Raw genomic sequence first — 25,070 nt, 5'->3', positions numbered from 1 at the left:
CCCACAGTTTCTCAATTCCTCAGTTTATTTACATGAGTTTCAAATAACACTAGAAGAGAATCAATAATCAGAAAAATCTGCAGGAGAATGATGTCTAGAGTTAAGAAGGGTAACTAATAGCTGAAAACACTTATGCCCATATAGATTTTACATTTAATCAGATACAACATTTTTACAAACTAGCAATTTCTGTCAATGTAGACAGTAACAGCATATGCATATTAACCTCAGTAGGACTAGCCACGTAAGCAAAACCTGCTTCACAAAATGAAAAATGGCAAAAATGCCTTATTCAGACCAAATTGAAGTTACAGACATTTTACCTGCACAGCAGATACTAAATAACTATTGATTATGCACCTAAACCACAATTCTCTGAAGCAAAGGAACTGATGATCAGGTGCTCCAGCTCATGGGAGGCTCCAGTGCTGAGACAGGCTGAACATTGCCTTTACATTTTTTGTGCGTGCAGCAGTAAGATTTAACATTGTTAGAGCAATTAAAGGTGCCGAAAAGAAAAGTAGATTTTGTCCACTTTTGTTCAACATACTATAAAAGGCAGAACTTTAAAATCTGGATTCCCTTTTCTCCTGCTCAAAGGTGTTTATTTTCTGGTATTTCTAGTATCAAAGCTTCCATGTCTTAATTTACCCAAATCTGCTGAAATACTATTTTAAAATAAAACCTTTCTGTCTTCTTGCACACACTACAGAGAAGCAAAAATAGGATGTTCTACTGCAAAAGCAATTAAAGAAAACATTCTCTAGAGCATAACTTTCTTAGAAGTGCAAAAGAATGAAGCAACGAAGAAATTATGTCAATTTCTTTGTAACATCCTCTTTGCTCCCAAAGAGTTTGTAGTGACTTTGTATCTTGACAATTCAGACAGATAGGAAACATGTTCACTATCATAAAACAGCCAACTCTTCCCTGACCGGTGGCAGAGCAGGAGGAATTAGTTCCATGAAGATAAAGCATACCATTACTGAACAAGATGAGCAGAAAATTGAATGGAGCCATGAAGAAGCACCCTGTGGACCCCAAATACAAAAAATGCAGATGAAAGAAGATTGGCAAAGCCCCAGAGGAAATCAGCAACTGTGCTGGAATACATTTTGAATATACTTTAGTCCTTTCCAGTTAAGATTCCAAAAACTGTCGGGCCATTTTATCCCTTACCATTTTAGAGTCTAGATTCTCAGCATCCTGAGGATGGTAGACAGTCATTAGGGCTTCTGTACCGACAGTTTTGCTATTATCTTTCTGACCCATCTTTGACGGACCTGCATCAAAATCCTTTGGACTGTCGGAGGCAGAACTAGCTGCAACCTTGAAAAAAAATTTAACAGTGGTAGTTATCCTTCAAGAAGCAGCACTGATATCAGAAACCATTCTGCTTCTAGACTTGTTTATTATATTAAGTTACAGGTACAAGATACAGAATTCCAGAATAAATGAAAAACAATCCCTGCTCTGCACTGCTGGGCTTTCAGGGTGCTGCGCTGGAAAAAGAAATCATTGTTTACAGCCGAAAACTTAATGAAGAAAGGACAGATACTCATAATGAGACCTGTAATAGATAGAGAGGCCTGGCCATCCATTCCCACTGAAGTCAAAAGAAAAACATTCATTTAAATGGAGCCATATACTGAGCTATACAGAAATGCTGAGAGCATTTAAAAACCAGCATTGGAACCTGGATTGTTTCTCAAAACCTGATGGATAACAAAGTAAAAGAACCCAAAACAGAATGCTTTCAGAGTAGCACTATTGTTTAACACATTCTCTTTCATATGAGCACGGAGTTATTCATTTTTCTATGCCTTAAAGACAGAGGTACATGACTTAGGATGGTATGTCAAAATAATAGAGATATAACCCAAAATAAGGTACTGTAAAAGGGAATGCTCCTGAGCAGCAGACCTTACCACTCAGGTCTCCCAGGGCAGTACTGTACCCTTACCAGCTGAGCATTTCTGCTGATATCAAACCATCTTGCTTTTGTTACCCATTTTTGCCTTTTAACCCTTAAGAATCAAAATCTGAAGATAGAGATTTTGCTGATTCACTGATTATTTTCTACCAAAAGGCATGTATTTGTTACTCTCCACTCTTACATTTGTCACTTTAGAGGCTACTCCAGTTGATTCTATTTAATTTCTTCTCAGGGGAAAATATTCAAGGAAGAGATACAGCAACTAGAAGTCATGCTTGTTAGGGATGCGTGTTTTGTCATTGCTTTCTTGTTTCTCATGCATGAAACTACACACAGAGTTGCCTTCACATCTAGAAACATCCTTACAATCATTCCATCAACTTCCTGAGTCAAATAGTCAGCTGGCAAAAAACTGACACAGCTACAAGTAATTTTACATCAGACTGTGGTGTACTTTTTTTTTAATGTGAAGGGTCTGAAGGCAAGAGATGGGAACATGATTTTTCAAAGAGGAAAAAAAAAGAAAAGATTTAGACAACTTGAAACCTAGAGGTACAGCATACATTGTTATCCATCTTGTGTCTAGATTCAGGCTTAAATACAAAGGTATTGCATTACACAGCAAAACACTGACAACAATATGTAAATTTATCTCAGTAAAACTACATAACCTTATTCCTAGGAACAGGCACTAAGATCTTGGAACTAGCAGAGCAGTTACCTCTGTATTTATCATGTGGTGTGGACTTGAAGTTGCACTGCATTTCATTCTGAGCTTTGCCACAAGCTGTTCAAAATCTCTAACCTCTGTGAAACGAAAAGCTGTTTTTCCTTTGGTACTAATGCTGACTCCTCTGTTGGCTGGATCTGCCTTATCCACTCCTGTGACCTACAGAAGCAAGGATACATAAATTAGGCAAGAATTTTTACCATCTTCTTTCTAAAAGAGAAAACCTGTTAAAAATACATGTGTACATGAAACAGGAGTATGAAGCACCACACAAGCAGAATTAGTGACACAAGTAACAAACGCTACTTTAAAGCTCAGTGCTATGGAGGTATTTTAGGGCAAGGTACTAAGTACTATGCAATATATTTTTGACAGAGTACCAAAAATCTTTGAAAAGTTTTTCGCAGCTGCGAGTGCTGAGCTTATTTGAAAGTCTTGCCTCCTTCTACCTGCTGAAGCTATTACTTTTTCTTCTTATCATCCAAAAGCAGACAAAACATGACTTTTGCAAGTAATCAAATGAAACAAATTTCATAAGAATGAATTTCCACTGAGAATACCCTTTCAAAGACAGCTTTCATAACACATGACAGCTGGAGATGATTTTAATTGCCATGATGGAACAGTTACAGATTAGAGCAGTTAATACACTTTAATAATGCAAGTACAAGTGAGACGATCATGAATAGCTAGTCTGACTGCCATTGCTGATGCTTTTACATTGTTATAGGTAAAGAATGAAAGACCACTGAAATAAAGTAACTCTGAAGTACTGTAGAACAAACAGCGAGGGCCTGACAACCCACAAGAATAAATTTAGAGTCAGCTCCTTTTTAACACAGCCTCTTTTTGTTTTTCATAGCTTATGGAAGTCTCCATTGTTTGCAAGACTATTTACAGATGATCAAATAAATTGCTTTAGGCTAATGCTGTCGTTGGAGGAGGTGATTGTCCCCCTCTACTCAGCTCTCGTGAGTGAGACTCCCCCTGCAGTGCTGCGTTCAGCTCTGGGGCCCCAGGGTAAGAAGGACATGGGCCTGTTGGAGGGAGTCCAGAGCAGGGCCATGAAGATGGTCAGAGGCTGGAGCATCTCTGCTGTGAAGACAGGCTGGGAGAGCTGGGGTGGTTCAGCCTGGAGAAGAGAAGGCTCCAGGGAGACCTTAGAGCAGCCTGCCAGTACATAAAGGGGGTGGCAAGAGAGCTGGGAAGGGGCTGCTTATAAGGGCCTGCAGCGATAGGACAAGAGGCAATGGCTTTAAAGCTGAAAGTGGGTAGATTTAGATGAGCTATGAGGAAGAAATTCTTCACTGGGGGGCGGTGAGTGACTGGCACGGGTTGCCCAGAGCAGCTGTGGATGCCCCATCCCTGGCAGTGTCCAAGGCCAGGCTGGATGGGGCTTTGGGCAACCTGGGCTGGTGGGAGGTGTCCCTGCCCATGGCAGGGGGCTGGAAGTGGATGATCTTTAACATCCCTTCCAACTGAAACCATTCTAGGATTCTATGTTCTGGGTGGGAAACACGAAGTGTATTGCTGAAATTAGCTCAGCTTACCCGGCTAGATCAGGTGTCTTACATCAGGCAGTACGTACACAGAGTATGTAGAGCAATTACAGATCAATTACAGAACCTGGTCCATTTTTAGGCTATTGTAAAATACATCTGGGTGCTGATGAAAAGCTTTTAGCACTGGAAGACTGAAACATGGCAATGTCCCAGATCACACGAAGTCAAGAGAGGGACAGAGAAGTGGGTTTTTTTCCCCAGAAGTTATTCCATAGTCTATCTATAGTACTCTATAGAAATATGAATGCTGTGTCCTTTACGATACGGTCCTTATTCCATCTGTTGATACTACTTGTCCCAGTGTTCAACAACCGTTTGACATATATTCCTATAGACTTTTGAAGAGACAGCACTGCTCAACTGCTGCAAAAAGAATCGCACTAGTGAGCTAAGAAAGAAACACAGCAGAGCAATTGCTAATCTTCAAGATCCTCCACCCTCTCCAATTCTTTATTTCCTATCTTGAGAATCTCATTAGCTCAACTTTATGAATTAAGCATAAGCTTTTCCATTAAAAAAAAAAAAACAGTACTAAAAAATTTGGGTTCTATGCTTAGCTACAGAAATGAGAGTAAATAGAAAAGGGAAAGAGGGCACGAGGAACAAAGCTGAAACATGAAAGCTATTCTTTAAACCTACAAACAGAATTCCTACATGCAGTATTCAAGGTAGCAGGAAATGTATGCAGACTATAATGAAAATTTTTTTAAACTGGTGTTCAACTACGCAAGTTCAAAACTTCTGGTATAACTAGCTGATTTGTAGTTTGCATTACCTCTCTTAATGGAATGATTACACTGCACAGGCTGCCATCCTGGCTAGCAAAGCAGATGTAGTTTTCTGAAATGCACATTTTCCCATGGGTGTTGTAATGACTGAAAGGAACCCATAAGAAGCACTCGTGAACTTCCTTCAAGGTCTCTTCTTTGGGTAGCCTGAAGAATGCACTAAACTGTTCACTGTGGGCACGGCTCTCTAGGCCTCTAGATTAAAAACAGAACAAAAAAAAGGGTAGGAGAGAGAAAAGAAAAATTAAATAAATTTCAAATGTCTTTACAAACACAAAAGTTAAAAATACCTTGGGAAAAGACAGTAAAACATCATGCCCTCCCATAACCCATGAGGTGGATCTGGAGGGTTCAAATTTTGCTTGAAGATGCAAGAAAGGGCAGGACCACACCTATCTATATAAACCAAAAATACTCAAATACTTCACTAAATAGGAATAGATTCAAGCCTGTTCTTACACAGTAAAGCACTTTGCTGAATCCAAGCCTACAGATAGTGCAGAAAATCATACTGATAGCCTAATCTGCTGGTTCCCCACCCATTAGAATAGTCCACTTAAACCTAAACCAAGTTTTGGATTGACAAAGGATTAATTAGCTACAAATGGAGCACATGTTGTAAACATCTGCCATGGGCTAATTCTTCATAGATAACTGCAGCCAGAAACAATGTTTTGGCTGTAGAGCAACATCCCTCTCCAGCATTGCTACCAAACTAAGGTATAATTACCAAGGAAATACAACCTAAAAAGGTTTTATCATCAGTGTACTATAAAACTAAATAGGTTTTTTTTCTTCTTAAATCATAGCTGCATAGAGTTTTAAGTAGGAATCATTATTAGAAAAATGCTTTAGCAAAATTTCTGATTTGCAGATAGGTAGCTTTTCCCAACAAAGATTTAGTCCCTTTATGTGAATTTAAATTGCCTAACAACAGACTTGCTTTTCCTGGTTACTTTTCACAGTAAATAGCTGTGGTCAACAGATGAAAACCTAAGCATCTGAGTGATAATTTGGACAATTCTCTGAGGAAAAGGTAACATTTGCTTCAACAGAAATCAGAAAATTACAACAAGGAATAATCACACACCATCTTTGAGAAGGAAGGACCCTAAAACAACAGGTTACTTGCACACATGTCTTTCCCACTGCCTAAAATACTGTCATAAACAAGAAAAGCCATGCACCCATCTGCAACTCATTGATTTTATTACCCATCTCCACTGGCAGAAAAGCCATGCAGTTATTATTTACACGTTTATTAAATTATTTATTCTCCACCTTAGCCTTCCTCATCAGGTATCTACAGAGACGCTGCAGCTCTGTTTTTAAATTTCTAATTCTAAATTATGCTAGAACACCTTTTAAAAATTCAAACTACTATAAAACCTCTAGTTGAAGACCAACTCTGAAGGTCTGATCACTTCCTGCCTTCATATAGACTTTTGATACTGCAAAGTAACAATAAATTACAATGCCTTACATTGCTTTGATTCCAAATTTTAATAAGACACTTGTTTAAGAGAACACCAGCTCTGCTAACGTATCTCCTTAAGACAAGGATTCTCTGCCCCTTTGCCTAAAAAAGTACTGGGCCCAGAGCAGACAGGCTCTAAGTAATCTCTTACCTCTTGGTGATCTGCAGGGGGTCACGAAGGACTAGATCATTTTCAAATGTCTCCTTGTCAAAAAGTCTCCTAACAGCATAGTTTGCCAGCTGCTCCATGAGAAGGAACGTTTCACTAATATGCAAAAACATGGAAAAATAATGGTCTTCCCCACGGGAGCACACATGAATGCTCTCTGTCAGAATCACATTGGAAGTCTTCTCAAGTTTTGATATTTCATCCCAGGAGATAATAAGTTTTACTGAAAATACAAATACAAATACATGTGAGTAACTTCTCATTGGCTGCTACCCTTATACTAAAAAAAAAGTATTAGTCAACAGCACTAATAAAATATAATTAAGCAATATAGTTAAATGGTAACACACTTGGAAAGGGCTACAAACTCACAAGCACAAAAAACACTGTTCACAATCCCTATAAAATAATTCCATTAGAAAGAATTTTACAGAAAGAAAAACATTGAAGACACACCATGTATGAAAATAGAAGATTACATCACCTTTTCTTTGCTGTTACGTTAAACTGCAAATGGCAAACAAGCACTATATATAAGCCACCCCGCTTTAACTCTTTACAAATAGGACTACTTAAAGTAAATCAATCATGTATTGGCATTTAGAGGAACTGTGCCAGTTAGCTATGACATTTCCCAATACAAGTGAAAATTACCTTAGAAAGGATCCTGTATTTTATTAGAGGCATTTGTTTAGGAATTTCAAATTAATGTTACACAGGAAAAAAAAAAAAAGATATGTGCAGTTACCATCAGTGCATAGTGCAGCCATGTGAAATATTAAGTCTGTGTGTGAAGAAATAACTAGTCCTCACAGACTGAATTAATATACAGCATGAACTAAAGATGACTATTTTAGTCAGTCAACTGCAACAGGTCTGCCTTCTCTGTGAAGCTTATCTAAAGGAAGAAAACCAGTGGACGTTGTATAGTAAGTTACACAGATGTATTCATTTCCATAAAGTATTTTGTGTTTGCAGTTTTTTCTGTTCTGTGTAGACACCTGCTCACATGACAAAACAGCTCCCTTAGGACACAGGAAAAATTCTTCCAGATCTGAACATAAACAGCAAAATGTGAAGGGACTAGGCTCAGTATCGAGGCTCACTTACCTTCTGCTCCCAGCAAAAATGAGTAAAAGCTAAGGAAGTTGGTACTAAGATAAAGCCATCCTTGACAGGGCACTCTGCCCTTCCAGTAACTGCATGAGTAATAGGTAACCAACTTCTCCTGCTCTGGTAATCCAAAACACTTTTCAAACTTCATAAGACCTTCACGGAACTTCTCAGGATCATCTTCTTTTGTAAAAGAACCTTTTCCCTCTTCAGCAATCAAACCCTAAACGAAAACAAACAGTTACTTATATATGCACCCACGTGGGTGGGTGTCATACATGCACCTGCATACATACAGTGTAGCATTCTCCTAACAGGATAGTAAATTTCAGAACAGGAAGAATAGTCTGAGGATCAAAACATAGGTCATAAATCAAACGTGCTCATCCACCACAGACTCATCCACCAAGTTTCCCACACAACTTAAGCAAGACACACACTTCCAGGTCTCCTCTTCTGAAACAGATATTTTCCTCCGTTAATCACAAGAATTCCTGGGCTAAAGATTTCACATACATAAAGTGAAGTGTTGTACCTTCACAAAAATACACCATATGCTTCCCAGGCATTATTAAAATTATTCTGAAATAATTTATCAGCAGTTTCAGACCACTATCTAAAGGCATCTGGTCTATCACGTACCAAGGAGAGTTTATGACAAACAACCTCATTTAACTGTGGGGCAAATAAACAGAACAGTGGAGCGTATTAAAGTTAACAGCCAGATACTACTCAATCTGAAGTACATAGTGTTACAATGCTGTCCTTTGATATTCTAAAAAGGACATATTATTCATGTACATTTAGAGAAAAAAAATACTTAGCCCTTCCTAATTATGCCACGAGCTTGTTACTTACCCTTATCTTTCCCTGGACAAAGCTCGTAATATCTTCATTTGAATCAAATACTGATAAAGTCTTCATAACATTGTGTTCTAACCAGTCCCAGTGTTCCGTTATTTCTTCTCTGCTGGATCCTGATTGAAAGAGAAAGTTACTATTACTTAAAATTAGAACAGACTTTAATCATTTCACTAAAAATATTGATCAAGAGAATACTTAACGAATTCCCAATTCACAGAGTAATTTAGATGCCCATGTCCAAATCACAAGTCTCTCAAATCTTTTGTCCAACCCTTGCGCACACTAAAAATGTATTTGATGTACATTAAAAATATGCACTGATTTGTTTTTATCTTTCAAGTCCTTTACACAGTTATATTTCTAGCCTTCACATCCAGAAGCACCTCAGCTTTGTCAACATTGTGTGGCTCAGCGCTGAAGCCTGACTTGGACTGACAGTTCCTTCAGCTCAGCAGTACCTCCCCAACATGGATGGCAAAGCATTGCTAGAACACTCCCAGTCTAATAGTCTAGAAGGTGGGAAATGCGAGATCAAATTCATGAGAGTAAGAAGAAAACAAAATCTGGGTCTCTGATATCTCAGCTTTGATACTGGCCCACAACAGTTTCCAGAGTAGAACTCCAAGCCTTAGACCTGCTGTGCAAAATCCCTTCTAAGGTGTATAAGGATGTAAAGCACACGTCATGGAACAGGAAGGTAGCAGAGATTTCTCTTTGGGTACTTGAAACAACTATTTATGTTGCTTACAGTCAATTATTACTTACTTGGCTGAGCGTAAGCCACGGTTTTATCTCATTCTCTATCAAGTCACATTTTAACTGTATTTCTAACCACGCTAAAGCTTAGGCAACCACCATTCAGGAAACAATGTCATCCTACCTACAAGTTTTGCTTATGCTCTAAGTCCAAACTGTGCACTGTTTGCATGCAGCTGCAGGCTTCTCCAAGAGGACACATACCAGAACTAACTCCAGATGCAGGAAAAAAGGCTCACTGCTTCACACAAGCTGAATGATCCTTGAAACAATGTTTGGCACCACTAGAATTAGTATTTTTTCCTTCTAGACCCTCTGGGACTCAAACACGCTGGAATAAAGGACTGGTTTTTTCCTTTCATTACATACGTGCAAGAGGAGGAGTAACTCAAAAAGAAACCTGTTATCAATAACCATAAGAAATGTAGAAACCACAGAGCCAAAATAAAATTCAGTATTCCAAAAACATTACATTTTCAAACACCGTAGAGAGAAGCCAACCTTGTTACTTTATTACTTTACACAGCTTTTTAATCTAGGTTTCAGAGAGCTCCCACCTATACATGGCGAACATCACTGCAACTTTATAGCAAAGAAAAAACTACCTCACCTGAATTTTAGAGAAATACATTTAGATTACTGGTTTACTTTAAATACAAAGGAACACTTTTACCCACTGCCTACTTCTACAATTAGAGAATTGTGGTAGGCCAACTTCAAAATGCTTATGATAATTCATCTTGTTCTTGTCACATACTCAATTACAAATTATGCAAGTGATAAGATGTAGTAAGCACAGATGATACCAGTGAAACAACAGTAGAGATCCAGCAAATTCAATATTGAGTCAGGTCTTTAAAGACAGGCGGCTCCCCACCAGATGGTGGGAGGCAGGGATAAGGAAAGAGGGAAAAAAATTACATAGGTTTGAATAAAGGGATTCTAGAATATAAATTAATTGGCATCCTCCACTGGAATGCTCACAAATAAAAGCAGCCAGTGTAGTCACATAGGATCAATACCCCTAAGCAAGAACACACCTTTAACAATTTCTTTTTTCTCTATTTACTTTGTAAAGACTAATTAAACAACTTTCAGTAAACCCTACAGAATTAGTAAAAGTTGCCTTGGGAATTAACAGAAACTGTTCTAAATAAGGTTAAACAATTAAGCCTGCACTACACAGGGTGGATTTGCAACACCACCTTAAAAATCAAACAAAGAGTAATTAAAACAGCAATTAAATTTCAAATTGATTATTTTTCTCAGACTACACATGTAGACCAATTATTTGAGTCACAGGGTGAATCAGAGGCACGGATATGACACAGTAAAGATGAAACTTTTAAATAAATATTTAAATTATTTAGAAGCACTGTTGCAGATCCTTTGTATATTATAGCAGAACCAAAACATTGTCTCTTCCATTCCTTCACTTCACAGAAAGAACAATCCATTTTCTACCACAAACTACAACTACATTATGTAGCCTTTTGTTGTAAAGTATACATATGCAGCACAGAATTTATACAACTCAGTTAGCTTCTAAGTCATAGTACATACCACATGCAATGGACCAGTAGACTTGGGAGTCTGGTGTCTGATGCAGGATGCGAAATGGGGCAACCTTCGATGTAGAATCCAACACTGCATCTAATGTTCCCACAAGAAGACCTGTTGTATTCAAGAAAAGGTATACAGCATGGTGAAACTAAGGTTTTGAAATGTACGCTCCTGATTCTTTTCTTAGTGAATAGGAATGCTACCCAAGTAAGGACTAATGAACTCTGAGAAAATTAAAAAGTACAAATGAGTAAAGCAAAAAGTACTCCCAGAGGAACCTCTTTGGATATTTTGATCCAGTAAAAGCCATTCTAAACGCAAAATGCGGATTAAGAAGTTTTTTTGCGATAACACCCTTGGAAGCGATAGTCATGTAGTATGGCAAACCAGAGGACAACCAACATAACGTGGTAGTTCCCAGCTTTCACAAGCAGTAATTGAACTACCTTTTAATTAGTTATTTACTTTTGTTCTATTTTCCAGTCACAGGGAACAGCTCCTAGGAGACCAATTCCATTATGTCCAATTTTTATGAAAATCCCACCATTTTTGCATGGGAACGCTATGTCATACTTTCTGTACATACAAAAGTTTTGCTGCTTATACCACACTGTAGCTAGAAAATGCCTGCCATTCTTCATAAACAGTCTATCAGATGACTTCTACATTAAGTGTGGAACACTAATATTTCATCCTACCATCACATGCGTAAGTATATTACATAAAGTGCATTATTCCCCTATAGCTTATACACCCAAGATACAATGGGCATGTCCCTCCCTGCCACTAAATATTGAATTAGCTCCTATGAGAGTTCAGATCAAAATATACTAATTTCATTAATGAGACATACTTCATCTCTCCATAACTGGGAGCAAAAAGTTTCCTGAGAAAATGAGTATGCATTTTATCTTGGCTGCCAAAATCATTCTTTCTGCACAATACTAAAAATATTAACCCAGATATCTTAAAAGTTCCTCTCAACTCTAAGAATCAGGGAATTTTAAAAGAAGAAAAATCCATATAGAAAAAATACAAGCTTTTGGATCCTGATGCACTTTTCTTCTTGTTACAACAGAAACAAAAATACAAGCAACAGTATCTTATGCTTCCTTCCTTTACTCCCCATGCTTGCCATCCTCATAGCACGGTCACATAAACTGAAAGTTCAACTAAAACAAAGCTACCAAAGCAATCACAAAGAGCTTTTATTCTTCGACAGAAGAACTGCAAAATAAGAGACAAGTCTACCCATAAAAATATGAGAGATGTAATTACCCAAAGAGATGCTGTAAAGTATATTCCAGAAACCTGCTGAGACCACGGATGCAGGATATTCCCAAAAAAATGCTATTAAGGTAAAGAGCTTGTATACAAAGTTAATATACCCCTTATAGCACCTCTAAGTACCCTTCCATCTTTAATGGAAAATGATATTTTGATTCAGGCTTTTAACACTCCACAGAATCATTAGATTTAGGTCAATTCAAATGCGTCCCTCAAAAGTTATTTCAGAATTTTTAGGTTGGCTTCTGGTACTTTTTGTTCCACTTTCTTTCCATTAACCCCCCTCTCAAACTCTGAAAAATAATAATTGTGAGGAATACAAGAAAGCAAAGTAAGACAAAATTGAGAAGTCTAGACAGTCATCCTCAGAACATGGTTTTCCTAAGGATACACTTTCAGCATAGAGCCTGTGTGACAACCTTACTGTGGCTATTCAAGCTTCAGAATGCTTTTGCCTCTCTTCAAGAAAATGGAAGTGAGTAGTAACGAAAAACACACAAAAAAAACCCAAACCCAAAGACCAGTACATTTCATCAATCAGAATTACCATCTTGTCTTGTCTGCAATTCACAGATTCTAAGTTACTGTTGGAAAGTAGAATATTTTTTTTAGTTTCTAACTTAAGTCAGACATTGAATAGGTAACATTTATGTCTGTTTAAAGAGCTTTGGCTTAATGAATGAGTCATAACACTGAGCTGATCTCAAAGTTGACTTTGCTTCAGCAAATGATGAATTATTTCATTCACAATTCTCCTAATGTAATTTGTTATGATATACAGTACAAGGACATTAGTCCCCATTTATAAGGTCAATGGAACTGCTCAGCTTGAGAGAATGATGACAACAGTGAGTGCACTCCTCAAAATGCCCTAACAGTTTCTGTCTGCTTGGAAGGTCATTAGGTTTTAGACACAATGAACTATATCAGGTTAGTATCAGCCACTTCAACAGTCCCACTAGTCAATACTGCTTTGTCCACGAATGTTATATAGACTACAGGTTTGCACTTAAGCCAATACATACTCGACACATCGTGACGAACTAATTGCAGGGCTATGGCCACTGGCACAACTGCAAGGAATCAGCAGTCTTACATTCTTACCCTAGTCTTGAAAGTGGTCTATGAGCCACACATTTTTTTGAATACAGTACTACCAGTCAGGGTTTCCGCAACTATAAGTTGTTGGGTGCTTCTCAGCAGACACTCCCTTCTGTTGTTGTTCCCAACGGGAAATCAAGACCCACGTTCATGCAGGCAAGTAAGAGCACTGCTGAGCGTTTTGCTGGCACTCTGCTAACTCCATTCACACAAGCCTGCTGAAGAATGACTCACTTCCAGGGTTGCAGAGATTTAAAATGCACCTGTATTATGCACCTGTATTATTAACTGTAAAATAAAGGAGTAAAACAAAAGTATCAGTAACTGCTCAGCCCAGACAGGAGCATTATCTCTCCATAAGGGAGGCAAGGGGGAAAGAACAGCTCATGCCATACTTGCCAACCCCTCGCTGATGAAATGCAGAACATGTTGCTCCCCAACAACAACTTTTAGGGACGTCCTACAGAATGTCATCTACCCTCATCTCTGCTCAAAGCTAGACCCCACAGTTTCTACTGGGGATTCCACCTAAATCATCCATCCTCTTGCCTCACTCAGGGAATGACTTCAGCTGTAAATATGGAAGATGGTGCACATTTTCAGGGAGAAAGAGCTCTGCTTTTAGAAAACATTTTAAGTTTCAGAGCTGCTTGAGTAAAACTACCGAGAAATATCCTAGATACTTAAATAAATAGGGTGAAATACCCTAGAAAATAAAGGGAAGGAATCCAGTACCCAGCACAGCTTTGAAATAAGAATGTATTCTTCCCAAAAGTCTCTAAAACACTTGGTTAGCAAAATATGAACGTTATCTAGAGAGACATGCAGCAAAACGTATCAGCAATGAATTCTGCTCTCTGTTGTATCAATTTACAGCAACAAAGCCGACATGTTACATGAAAATATCTTCCCAGCATTTTGCCATTTGGGGGCAATACCACTTTGTTCTTCTATATTTATTTCACCAAATACATCAAGAGAGTACTAATATTTGCCTTTTTCATTATTTTTTTGGTCCTTTTCAATCCACAATCTCAAAGTTGGGTGGGTTGTTTTTTTTTTTTTTTTTCTGGAATAGCTGTCAATTACTATGTCAATGTTTTCTGTTGCTGAGAATCTTATTTTAAATGTCATACCCAGCAATCTGACTAGTTCTTACCCTTTGTGGGACTAGTGTAATGCAAACAGAATAATCTAAGTTCCATTTTACCAATGAAGAATCAGAAGCAAAGAAAACATGCCATTGTGGTTTTTTTTTTTAAAGAGCACTATTGTTCTGAAGCAAACTTAGCACAAGCCTGTTCTCTAACAGTACCTTTGAGATCAATAATTAATTACATTAAAACTGGATGAGACAATCTCCTGATTTGCTACATTAGAAGTGTTAAGGGATATAAAATATTTACAAGACTGGAAAAGTTCCTTACAAACAGAAATATTGTATTAGCACAACACTGGTCAGCCCCACAACACCAAGTATTTTGGAAAGGAGACACTTTGATGTACAATTGAGTTCTCAGTTTATACACATCATATAAAGGAGCTGTTTGAAAATACTGTAAAAGGTTTCCCTGAGTGGCAACAACTGCAGAAAGTGGTATTCTGCAGCTACAGTCAGCTTCATTTCATCAATAACTGCTCAGTTCTACAATCTGAAGAATTCAAAGGCTAATCCGAGCAGAAACAAAGGGGAAAAAATACTGTAAAACAAGTTTGTCAGAGCTGTGGTGGGTTGACCTTGGCTGCACATCAGTTGCCCACCAAGCTGCCCTATCAGTCCCCCCCTCATCTGGATAGAGGGAGAAAAAAATGTGATGAAAGGGTCATGGATTGAGATAAGGACAGAGAGAGATCATTCACCAATTACTGTAACGGGCAAAACAGAAGACTTGAGGAAATTAATTTAACATATTGCCAATCAAATCTGAGTAGAATAATGAGAAATAAAACCAAATCTTAAAACACCATCCCCCCCACCCTTCCCTTCTTCCTGGGCTCAACTTCGCCCCTGATTTTCTCTACCTCCTCTCCCCGGAGCGGCGCAGGGGGAAAGGGAACAGGCATTGTGGCCAGTTCATCACACGTTGGGCTCCTTCCACCTCACTCTCTTCCTCTGCTCCAGCGTGAGGTCCCTCCCATGGGAGACTGTCCTCCACAAACTTCTCCAACACAAGTCCTTCCCGTGGGCTGCAGTTCCTCATGAGCTGCTCCATCGTGGGTTCCTTCCACAGGGTGCAGCCCTTCAGGCACAGACTGCCCCAGCCCAGGACCCCCACAGGGTCCCCCACCCTGGAGCAAACCTGCCCGGGCTCTTCTCCCCACCGGGCCACAGGTCCTGCCAGCAGCCTGCTCCAGAGTGGGCTGCCCACCGGTCATAGCTCCTGTGCGCACCCCCTGCCCGGGCTGCAGGGTGGGGGGAGCCTGCTCCACCATGGATCTCCATGGGCTGGGGGCACAGCCTGCCCCGCCGGGGGCTCCCCACGGGCTGGGGGCACAGCCTGCCCCGCCGGGGGCTGAACCACGGGCTGCCAGGGAATCTCTGCTCTGGCACCTGGAGCCCTCCCGGCCCCCACCTGCCCCAGCCTGGGGGGCTGCAGGGCTGCTGCTCTCACACAGCCCCCTTCCCCTCCCACAGCTGCTGTCACACAGCAGCCTTTTCCCCCTTCTTAAATATGTCATCCCAGCAGCGCTACCACTGTTGCTGATGGGCTCGGCCTTGGCCAGTGGCAGGTCCCCTCTTGGAAGCTTTATTGGACATAGGGGAAGGTTCTAGCAGCTTCTCACAGAAGCCAGCCCTGCATCCCTCCACTACCAAATCCTTGCCAGGCAAACCCACTACCACAGCATCTTTCATTTTGATCAGATAGCTTATCGTAATCCAGGAGCTAGCACCATTTACAGGCACTCTCCTAAGCCTTCAGCGTACAGTTCTTAGGTACACAAAGAGACTCCACCAAATCCTATGCAGGACACCTCACAGCAAGAAAGCCTACAGCATCCGTAAGAGAGGTCTTTAATAGCTATGTCCTGACAACTAGAATTTCTAGGTTTGAAACACTATAAACGTGAAAAATAAAAGCAATGAACCTCAAATCAATTTTTTTAGGTTTTTTTTTCTTTTTACTATAAAGTCAACCTGTTAATAAATTGTGAATTAAAAAGAAAAACAAATATTGAAGGCAATGTAATACCTACATACAACTGCAAGGAATAAAATCAATAGGAATAGCACGTAAAATATACAGTTTTACTACAAAACTGAAATCCACTGCATTACTAAACAAGGACAAATTCAAATATCCCAACTACAATTTAAATGGACTGTATTTTTCAGCAAAACCTTTTAAAAAAAAATATTCAGATGATGCAGGTCCACTGAAACCAAAAACTACCAGAGTAACATAGCAGAAGCTATTTAAGTTCCACAAAGGTTTCTCTGGTGCAGGATACAGTATCAGAGGAGAAACACACATCCAGAGTGAACTGTTGCCAAATTACAGTGCAGGAGACCCAAACTGTAAATCCTTACTACAATAGATATTTATTTACAGAGACAGGATAAAGCTTCATTTTGTAACAGAAAGTAGTTTTACAGAGCATTTTGGTTCAGTTTAAAAAAAAATAAATAAGGCTAGCCCCAGTTTTTACTAGATAAACTAAGACACAAATACATACCATATAAAACATGAAAAGCCACCATCTCTGTGTATTTCATGTAAAACACATGAATGCCAACTTGTGCATAAGACCCTTTTTTCTACTACTTCAAATTAAGCACAGAACTCTTGTTTGCTTAATTTTATTTCCCAAATTAACTTAACCCATGACTAAAAAGCCTCAGCTAAAATACTGAGCATGGGCTGAGATGCGAATGTTCTCAGTCAATTGAGATGTAAAACAGGTTAGTTTAAGCCTTCAGTGAAAAAACTGTAACTCTGTTAAGACAACAGTAACTCATTAAACTAAGGTGCGTATCCAAGCCCTTGTGTGGCAATCCATCTGGCTTATCTGTGGCAATAAAGATATCCTTGAAAGAAGGGAAAAACAGAAGCAAAACTCTGCAAAAAGGTTAAGTATTAGTCTCCTTGGTACAGCCAAAAGTATCATAAATGTCACAGCTCTTTCTTGTCTTTGCTTCTGTGCAACTAAAAAGTTGTGTAACACAAACTGGGAAGCATGTGCTGGTCATTTTCCCACCTGTCATCCCTAAGTGTAAGTATGCTTCTTAACAGAGTAGTGTTATTTGTCTCACAAATATACACACTGCAAAATAATCTTTGCTACAGCTCCTGAAACAAACATGCAGCAGAGATCATTTCAGATCTTTATTAACCAGCAAGTTTTCATTTTGATTTCCATCACAGATGAGGACCCGCAGCAAGCAAACCACACCAAAAGCTGTGTGCTAAAGCACCAGTATGTATAAATGATCTCTGCCATTTATTCTACTAATGTACATTTAGTGATGTCACAGCACAGACCTTTTAAATTTTGAAAAGCAAACATCTTCTTTGCTGCATACCAGGTCCAGCTACAGTGCAAGTCTCCTCTCCTGTCCTGCAGTTCTTACCAAAACAAATTTCTTGAAGTTTGTACAAAGATTACCAAGTCCTTTTTTAATTTGTGAACACACAAGGTCCTTGCCATTGACATCCATGATTCGATAATACTTCAAAATTATTCCTTTTGACAGATACTAGATAAGGAACGTTTCCCAAGAGCACACATACAAGCTGAGCTCTGTCTCCCCTTCCTCCAAGCTCCTATGCCTGCGAGCTAGCTAGCGATGATACAGACAAGCTACATCTTTTAAAAAGCAGGAATACCAGCAGAGGGTCTTCTACAGATTCAGGATGGTAATAACTGCCGGAGGAAATCCAGGACTTGGAGAGCCAGGGTTTTTCCCTACCCTTCCAAGCACAGCACACAGAACAAGCAGGGAAGATTAGTTCTAATCATGTATTTCATTGAAAGTTTTTCTCCTCTCACAGTTGTGTTCTACTTAAATTTCTCAAACAGAAAAGAGGCAAACTGAAACAATGGAAGCAGAAAACAATTCATTTGTTCACATTTTAGTGAAAGATTGGTATTTTATAACACCAAATACTCATTCATATAACTACTCCTGGAATACCCATCTCCTAATTAAGGTCCTGCCTGAACTATAACCAAAGCAACATCTTTGTGACCAACACGCTTAATCTCATTAGACCTTGGTTACGGTACGTACATTCACAACACAGGTTTTGTGTCATCATAACTGCGCTTCAGCACATGGGCCATTTTGCCTAAATATATTCTTATCAACACACTTTAGAAAACCTGGGTAGCTCTCCCACAGTGGCTCTGCAGAAGACAGAACAACCAGAGGAGATGGTCACACAGCTACACTGCCAGACATACAGCAACATACTCTGGAACAGTCTGCTGCATGCTGAATTATCAGATGTAGAACCAGTCAAACAGGTTACACCATCTGTATCCTCAGGTGAGGTCTAAGAAAGTAAAGAGAATGAAACGTAAAGTTAAGCAGGCACACACCTGCAGGAAGAGAGCCAAGGCTAAGCAAAACCAGCACAAGATTATTTTTATCCACATTAGCCAACTCAGAACTCTGGTGCGTGTCGACACAAGCTGTAAGAGCTGTTACCTACAGATTACAAACCGGTACTGCTGTAACAGTCAGTCCAGAAGGGTCATACAAACAAACCCAGCTGCAGCCTTCTTTCAAAACCTAGGACAGTACCACAGTTCCCAGCCTTCCTTCACGTAAGTGTCTCTGCTGTCATCTATCTTTTTCTCCTTGGTCTGTACCTTCTCCAGCTATTGGCTGCTTCCTCAAAATTCACATCTCCGCTTATGAAAGCCTGTCTTACCAGTGTACTCCTGTATTCTTGGGAATCCTTTGCTAATGCCACCTCAGCCAGTCCTCATTACTGCTATTCAAACCCTGCAGCACTGTTCATCATTCTTCCCATTCCAGTCTTGAGGCATTGCCCCTCTCTTCCCTCACAATTTGGTATCGCACTGCTGCCTGCTTCTTTCACTCATAGCTCCCCAGTCTCTCAATGCTACCAGTCACCTCTACCCTTGTCTCCCCTGCTGAAAAATGCCATTCAGAACAAGAATTTACTTGGCACATTTGCGATGATCTCATAATAGCGGTTCATTGCTTTCTAAAGTAAGTGCTAATTTTCTTGAGTGACACACAGAAATATGAAATTAAAATCAGGCAGAGCAAATTATGCTAGATTATACCTAGGAGGCTCGAATATTTTCAGACCTGCAAACAAAAATGTAGCTGCATTTTTTCCAAATTTCTTGTTAACGTTTCTTAGTCACTATTTGAATTCAGTAACATCTCACTCTTTTAGTTTCTGTCCAGTGAAAAATATTACTTGCACAGATGAAATTTGTATGCATCTCACATTATGAGAAAAGTTACAGAAATAAAACATGCAATGCTGCATTAATAAAAAAACCCACAACAAAACGTAACCCAGGAACTATCCCACCAAAGTGTTTTCCCATGCTGTCAAATGCCATCAAGGACAGAAGACGAGTGGTAGAAGCCTCTCCTCCACCAAAAACCAAAGGGCACCAGGACGCTCCAGGCATCTGTCCAGCTATAAGCCTACGTTTTTAAATGAACACCTAATTCTAGTTCTCGTTGTTTCACTTCAGATGGTTATTAAATGAATTTTATCACACAGAAAGTCAATCTTCATACCAACTCAGCCTCCCTGGCTTTCAAAGATACTAGGGCAGAGAATGGCCCATCTAGCCTGGTGACCGCAAGACTTCCAAGGTTGCAAAATATCACCTGTGGTTCTAAGGCAAAGCCTAACATTATCTATCTATCTATAGTACCATGATATGCCTAGAAGAGAATCTGGGATTTTGTGATGCTTTCATTTTACACTTTCCTTGCGCCCTGCAAGTGGTTCAAATGCCAATGAAGACTGCCCCACCTCCAGCTGGGAGGGGTATTTCTACATCCTGAAATTCACCAGTCAAAAGCTTGGACTTTGTGTTTTTGTCTGGCAGAACGAATAAATGTTTCAACCAGGCAATTATGCCTCATGCTTTATATAGCTTGCTTTATGATGACACAACTAGAGAGAGCCTAGAAAATCCAGAGGGATGCAACTCACGCATAATAACCAAGAGCCATATCCCACCCAAGAACAACTTTACTCTGCTTTAGCATTTCTCCTTGACAGGGTCAATGACGGGTGTCACCAGGCTTATGAAGAAGTCAATTCTAGTCTGAACAGCTACCACAACAGAGGTCTCAGTGGTAGCTGGGGTCCCTGCAATGCGTAACGATACAGACGAGAATTAAAAATAGAAACTCTGCTCTGTACCTTGAAATTCTCATGAAATGATGTTTATTATATAGCATCAGTTTCCTGACCCACCCATCCATCAAAACATACGCTTGGTTTTAAAATAAGTGATCAGAAATGTCTGAGCAGGAGCTCATTTCAAGCAGCCTCAGATGCATGTGGGAAAAGGAGGGATTTGGAAACCAGCACCCTACCAAAGCAAGACTGATCCGTCATTTCTTCTGACGTGTCCTCTTCCAACAAGCTGCAAACCCAACCGGGCCAGGCTGCCCACCGGAGCCAAGGGCTGTTTTGGGCTCCGCTGAGCCCAGCTCCATGGGCCGCCCCGCAGGGAGGCAGCTGGCCCACAGCGGGCGGCTGCCCCAGCCCTGCCAGCAGGCACTGCCCCGCCGGGCTCTCCCTGCCACCACGGGCACCAGCGGGCCCCATCCCACACGCAGCGTGCCAGAAACTTCACCAAACCGTCCTTCTTCCCGCTGGGATGGCTTCTGAAACGCCTCTGACGTGCCAGGGGAAAGGAGGCGGGGGGAGGGAGAGACCCCCACGAAGGTCGAGGGCTCCAAACCTCGGCCGAGCCTCCCCTCCTCCCTGCCCCTCTGGAGCCGGAGGTCCCAGGCCCGGCAAACGGCCCCCCGCCCCCTCCAGCCCGCCCGCCGGCCCCTGGCCCCGCCAGCCCCCGAGGGCCCGCGCCTGAGGCGGCGCCGAGCCGGGGGGAGCCCTTGCCGCGGCCCCCGGGGGGGCAGTACCTGCCAGCCCGCCTCCGCCCTCCTCGCCGTAGCCCCGCCGCCTCTGCAGCACGAAGTACTGGTTGGAGCGCTCCTGCACCCACAGCTTGAGGGCATTTTTCAGCAGCACCTCCTCGGGCTTCAGCCACATCGCGACGGCCCCTCACTCCCCGCTGCCGCCGCCCATGCCCGCCGCGCCGCCCGGCCTCCCGCTCCCACGCACGCAGCCCCGCTGCCAAGCGCCGCCGCCGGGGAGCTGGGGGGTGGGGGGCGCCCGTGCCCCGAGGCATGCTGGGAAATGTAGTCCTCGCGGCGGGTGGGCCGCGCAGCGCCGCTGCCTCCGCACTACAGCTCCCGTCGGGCCTTGCGCGGCCGCCCGCCTCCCGCGCTCTGGGCCGCTGCCTGCCGGGCCGTCAGGGGCGGGTGGCGGGAGGACGGGGGAGCTGGGCATGCAGCCCACCCGAGGCTCGTCCCGGCCCGGGAGTTGCGGCTCCTTCTGCCCCACATGCTCGGAGAGAGGCTCCTCCTTCCACTCCCCGCACACAGCACCTCCCCTGCCCCCGGCCGGGGGCTGTGCGGCCCGACATCGCCCCTCTCAGGCCGGGCCGCAGCAGGCCCGCAGCTCCCCAGCGGGCCCCCGGCCTGTCCCTGCAAGGCGGAGGGAAGGACCTGCTGTTGAGCGGGTGGCATACTTTTTTGTCTTTTCTCCCAATGAGAGACGTCCTATTTTCAATTTTGGCCAGATGTCACTCCATTTTCAGCCCAGAAGACAAGACATACGTCAGCAGAGACTTTGTTTGGCTTTTACGTTTGTTTTCCTGAAAGCACTAAGCCTTATGCTGCAGCAGGAGAGTCGGGCAAAGAAAAAACACACAGGAAAAACCGGCCATGCAAGGAAGGGAGCCATGACCTCCACCGACAACAGCACCCCTGTCACAACGCCCGTGTGTGCCCCCTCCCTGGTCACAGGCCAGGCTGGAAGCGGAGGAGCAGCCCCATCAGCTGCAGAAGCAGCCATATGGCCCATGTTGCCTATTTACATTTCATGTTATAAAAAGACAATCTGCTTCATTGCTTCTATCACCCAACACGATCCACTGCTAATTTGGAGCAGAGTAGATGTTTTGGTTGCCTTAACAGCAGCTTGATGCACAGTCTCAGTATTTTCATGATCTGTCTGCAAGACCTTTGGCATTTGTCCTCAATGACTAGCTCTTCAGATTATTTGCAGACTGACTTTACCAGTTTTCTGCACTGGAATCAATCAATCTATACTGTTAAGGAACAAGCCTGCAGCTTTCATACTCACAGGGGCTGCACTTGAGCCCCCTGTCTTGCAGTTTCATCTTCAATCTCTTCACTATATCCCAAAGAGCTCCAGATCTCTCCATGAGGCCTTATACTTGATAGCACTGTGCTTCCTAAATGGCATCTTTTGGTTCTGACCAAAAACACAAACAAAAACTCCAGGAGTGCAATCCCCACTGCCTTCTCCACTCCAGGTCACTGGCACTGGGGACTTGTCTGGGTTACTGTCTTTTACCACCTCTGTGCATGATTCGCTCCTGTTTCTGACACAGGCTGTCATTTGGTGTAAATGGAGTGAGTAGGATATTCCGATTTCCCAGGCACTTCTCTGCAGTTGGCTGTCCTGTCAGATCTTTCCCTAAGTGCTTGCTTTCCAGCATAACGGACCTTCCTGAGATTTTAAAAAGTAATGTTTATTGATTGAATATCATACGAACAATTCATCACAGTTAAACTGTTAAACAGTTGTTTAAATTCAGCCTCTGCCTTGAGCTTTTTCTAAAAAAAAAAAATAATTATGCACGTCATACACTATAGGTGGCAAACTTGGCACTTTTGCTTTATCCTGTCTCCTTTTCATCCCTTTCAACAGTCCCAGATGTACTTCACTACCAAAAATGCTTCTGCCAGCACTGCTGTATTTGTGAGCACAGGCACAGAGAGATTTTGCCAAGCACTTACAGAAAAATGTTTGGCAATGCCTGTCCAGTTCCAGCTGCATAAGGAGCCACCTACCCAAAAGCACCAGTGTGAAAGCAGAACCAAGTGTGTAGTCACATTTAACTCACTGGAAGGCTTCAAACCTGGGTGAATTGCACCGGTATGAGACCTTTTTTCTCTTTTCTTCCAATCAATTATTGCACCGCAACAAGAGAAGCTGTAGTATTAAAAGGTTTTACCTTTGGGACCGAATAAATTTAACTAATACTACTATTCTTTTTAGCTGTTTTTATAACAGAGCAGGAAGCAACACATTTCTGGTGCTTTACCTTTACTAAAAAGGAACAACGAATTAAAAGTCATTACCCAACCCAGCATGTGGTAACTAACACAGATAAGACACCAATGAGACAAGGCAAACAACTAGATGTAGTAGCACATTGCTCTTCATGAGGCAGTTTTTTCAGTCCCCGCACCTGAAGTGACTGAGAGTAACAAACATTAGTGGGTTCCTGGAGATCTACCAGCTGAACTGGTAGGGTGACTCCTGCATGGATACTGCTCTTCTAAGAGCACTCCCAGAAAGTGTTTACCATTTCATTTTCCCCAATTAGCCAAGCCCTTGGATATAGGAAATACCTATTAAGGATCTAATACAGATCTTCTAATTCTGATGCTAATTGTAAGCTTGGCTTCTGGCATCTCACGTATGCTGGGCATGTTAGGACATAAGTGGCTTTCTTATGGAAGATTCAAACCTTGTTAATTGGATAAAAAATTAACAGTAAAATGCTACTGCTTGGAAAACATCTGGTTTGTTTTCCTCTCCCTTGATTCAAGGTCTTGAATGCCTGTCTTTTTTCCAATTCTTCAGGCACTGGAATGCAAAGAGTGCCCCTCTATTGGCTTGGAGGAATTTATTTTAGGCACTTGAGTTATTTCTTAATCAGTACACAATCATCCTACAGTCTAATCAATGCATTCTACAGCAACAGAGATCCATTTAGCACTGCAGAACTTTTCTTTTACTGTATTAAAGACCTCCTAGAAATGGTAAATTACTTCCCTCAAATAACCACAGCCAAGATTACATAAATAAATAGCTATATATGTAAATTTTGGCTTCACTCTGTATAACCAACAGTTGAACAACCAGTGCAGAGAATTACATAGTTGTTAATTCAGTGGGTGAACACTGCAGTTTGGTTTCAAGTTTCCCTCAGAACCAAAATTAAATTGCCAAAGCCAGTAGACTTTCTTTCACCTATTCCAAAACGCCAACCGTTACACCCCTGCGGGAGTGGAACTCCGCTCAAATCTGCACACAAAGACATTGATCTAAAGCTGGGTGAAAAGGCAGGGCTACCTACTGAGCTGGTGTATGTTAAACAGGGAATGAAACTACATTAAACCACACAGCCAAGGCAGATGTGTATATTTATTCTGTCCAACTGTTAGGTCATTAGAGAAGTGCAGATCTTTCCGTCTAAAGACTGAGATGGACTAAGTCTTTCCATTTTATGGGAAGAGTCCACCTGCCCTTGTGACTCAAGCTGCTTTTGTATGTTTGCAGCCCCTCATCACAAGTCCTGATTTTCCCTTAAGCAAAAATCTCACCTATAACTACATTTATGTAGGTACACCTGAAAGTTTCCCTCAGTATAAGAAAATTGTGTTATTTT

At 41.5% G+C, this 25,070-nt stretch overlaps 1 protein-coding gene across 4 annotated transcripts in view; it reads right to left on the bottom strand.

The window, feature by feature from the left end:
• The window catches only part of TBC1D8B (TBC1 domain family member 8B), a 41,129-nt gene extending 19,477 nt beyond the window's left edge, over positions 1-21,652 (bottom strand). For 3 of the 4 annotated variants that reach the window (XR_005107404.1, XM_037407681.1, XM_037407682.1), the window contains exons 1-8: positions 21,442-21,602; positions 10,959-11,069; positions 8,634-8,752; positions 7,773-7,998; positions 6,645-6,885; positions 5,004-5,211; positions 2,658-2,825; positions 1,180-1,329 (exon numbers count right to left, since the gene is read on the bottom strand). Coding sequence is in view for 3 of the 4 variants with exons in the window: in XM_037407681.1 (XP_037263578.1) it covers positions 1,180-1,329; positions 2,658-2,825; positions 5,004-5,211; positions 6,645-6,885; positions 7,773-7,998; positions 8,634-8,752; positions 10,959-11,069; positions 21,442-21,571 (1,353 nt within the window). In the remaining variant the exon portion in view is untranslated. Of the gene's footprint in view, positions 1-1,179; positions 1,330-2,657; positions 2,826-5,003; positions 5,212-6,644; positions 6,886-7,772; positions 7,999-8,633; positions 8,753-10,958; positions 11,070-21,441 lie in introns of all 4 variants that reach the window. The other variant, XM_037407680.1, reaches the window with a different exon arrangement.
• Positions 21,653-25,070: the final 3,418 nt, after the last annotated feature.

This window comes from Falco rusticolus, chromosome 14 (genome assembly GCF_015220075.1).
Source record: "Falco rusticolus isolate bFalRus1 chromosome 14, bFalRus1.pri, whole genome shotgun sequence".
Lineage (NCBI taxonomy): Eukaryota > Metazoa > Chordata > Aves > Falconiformes > Falconidae > Falco > Falco rusticolus.
This window is presented reverse-complemented; position numbering and strand designations above follow the sequence as displayed.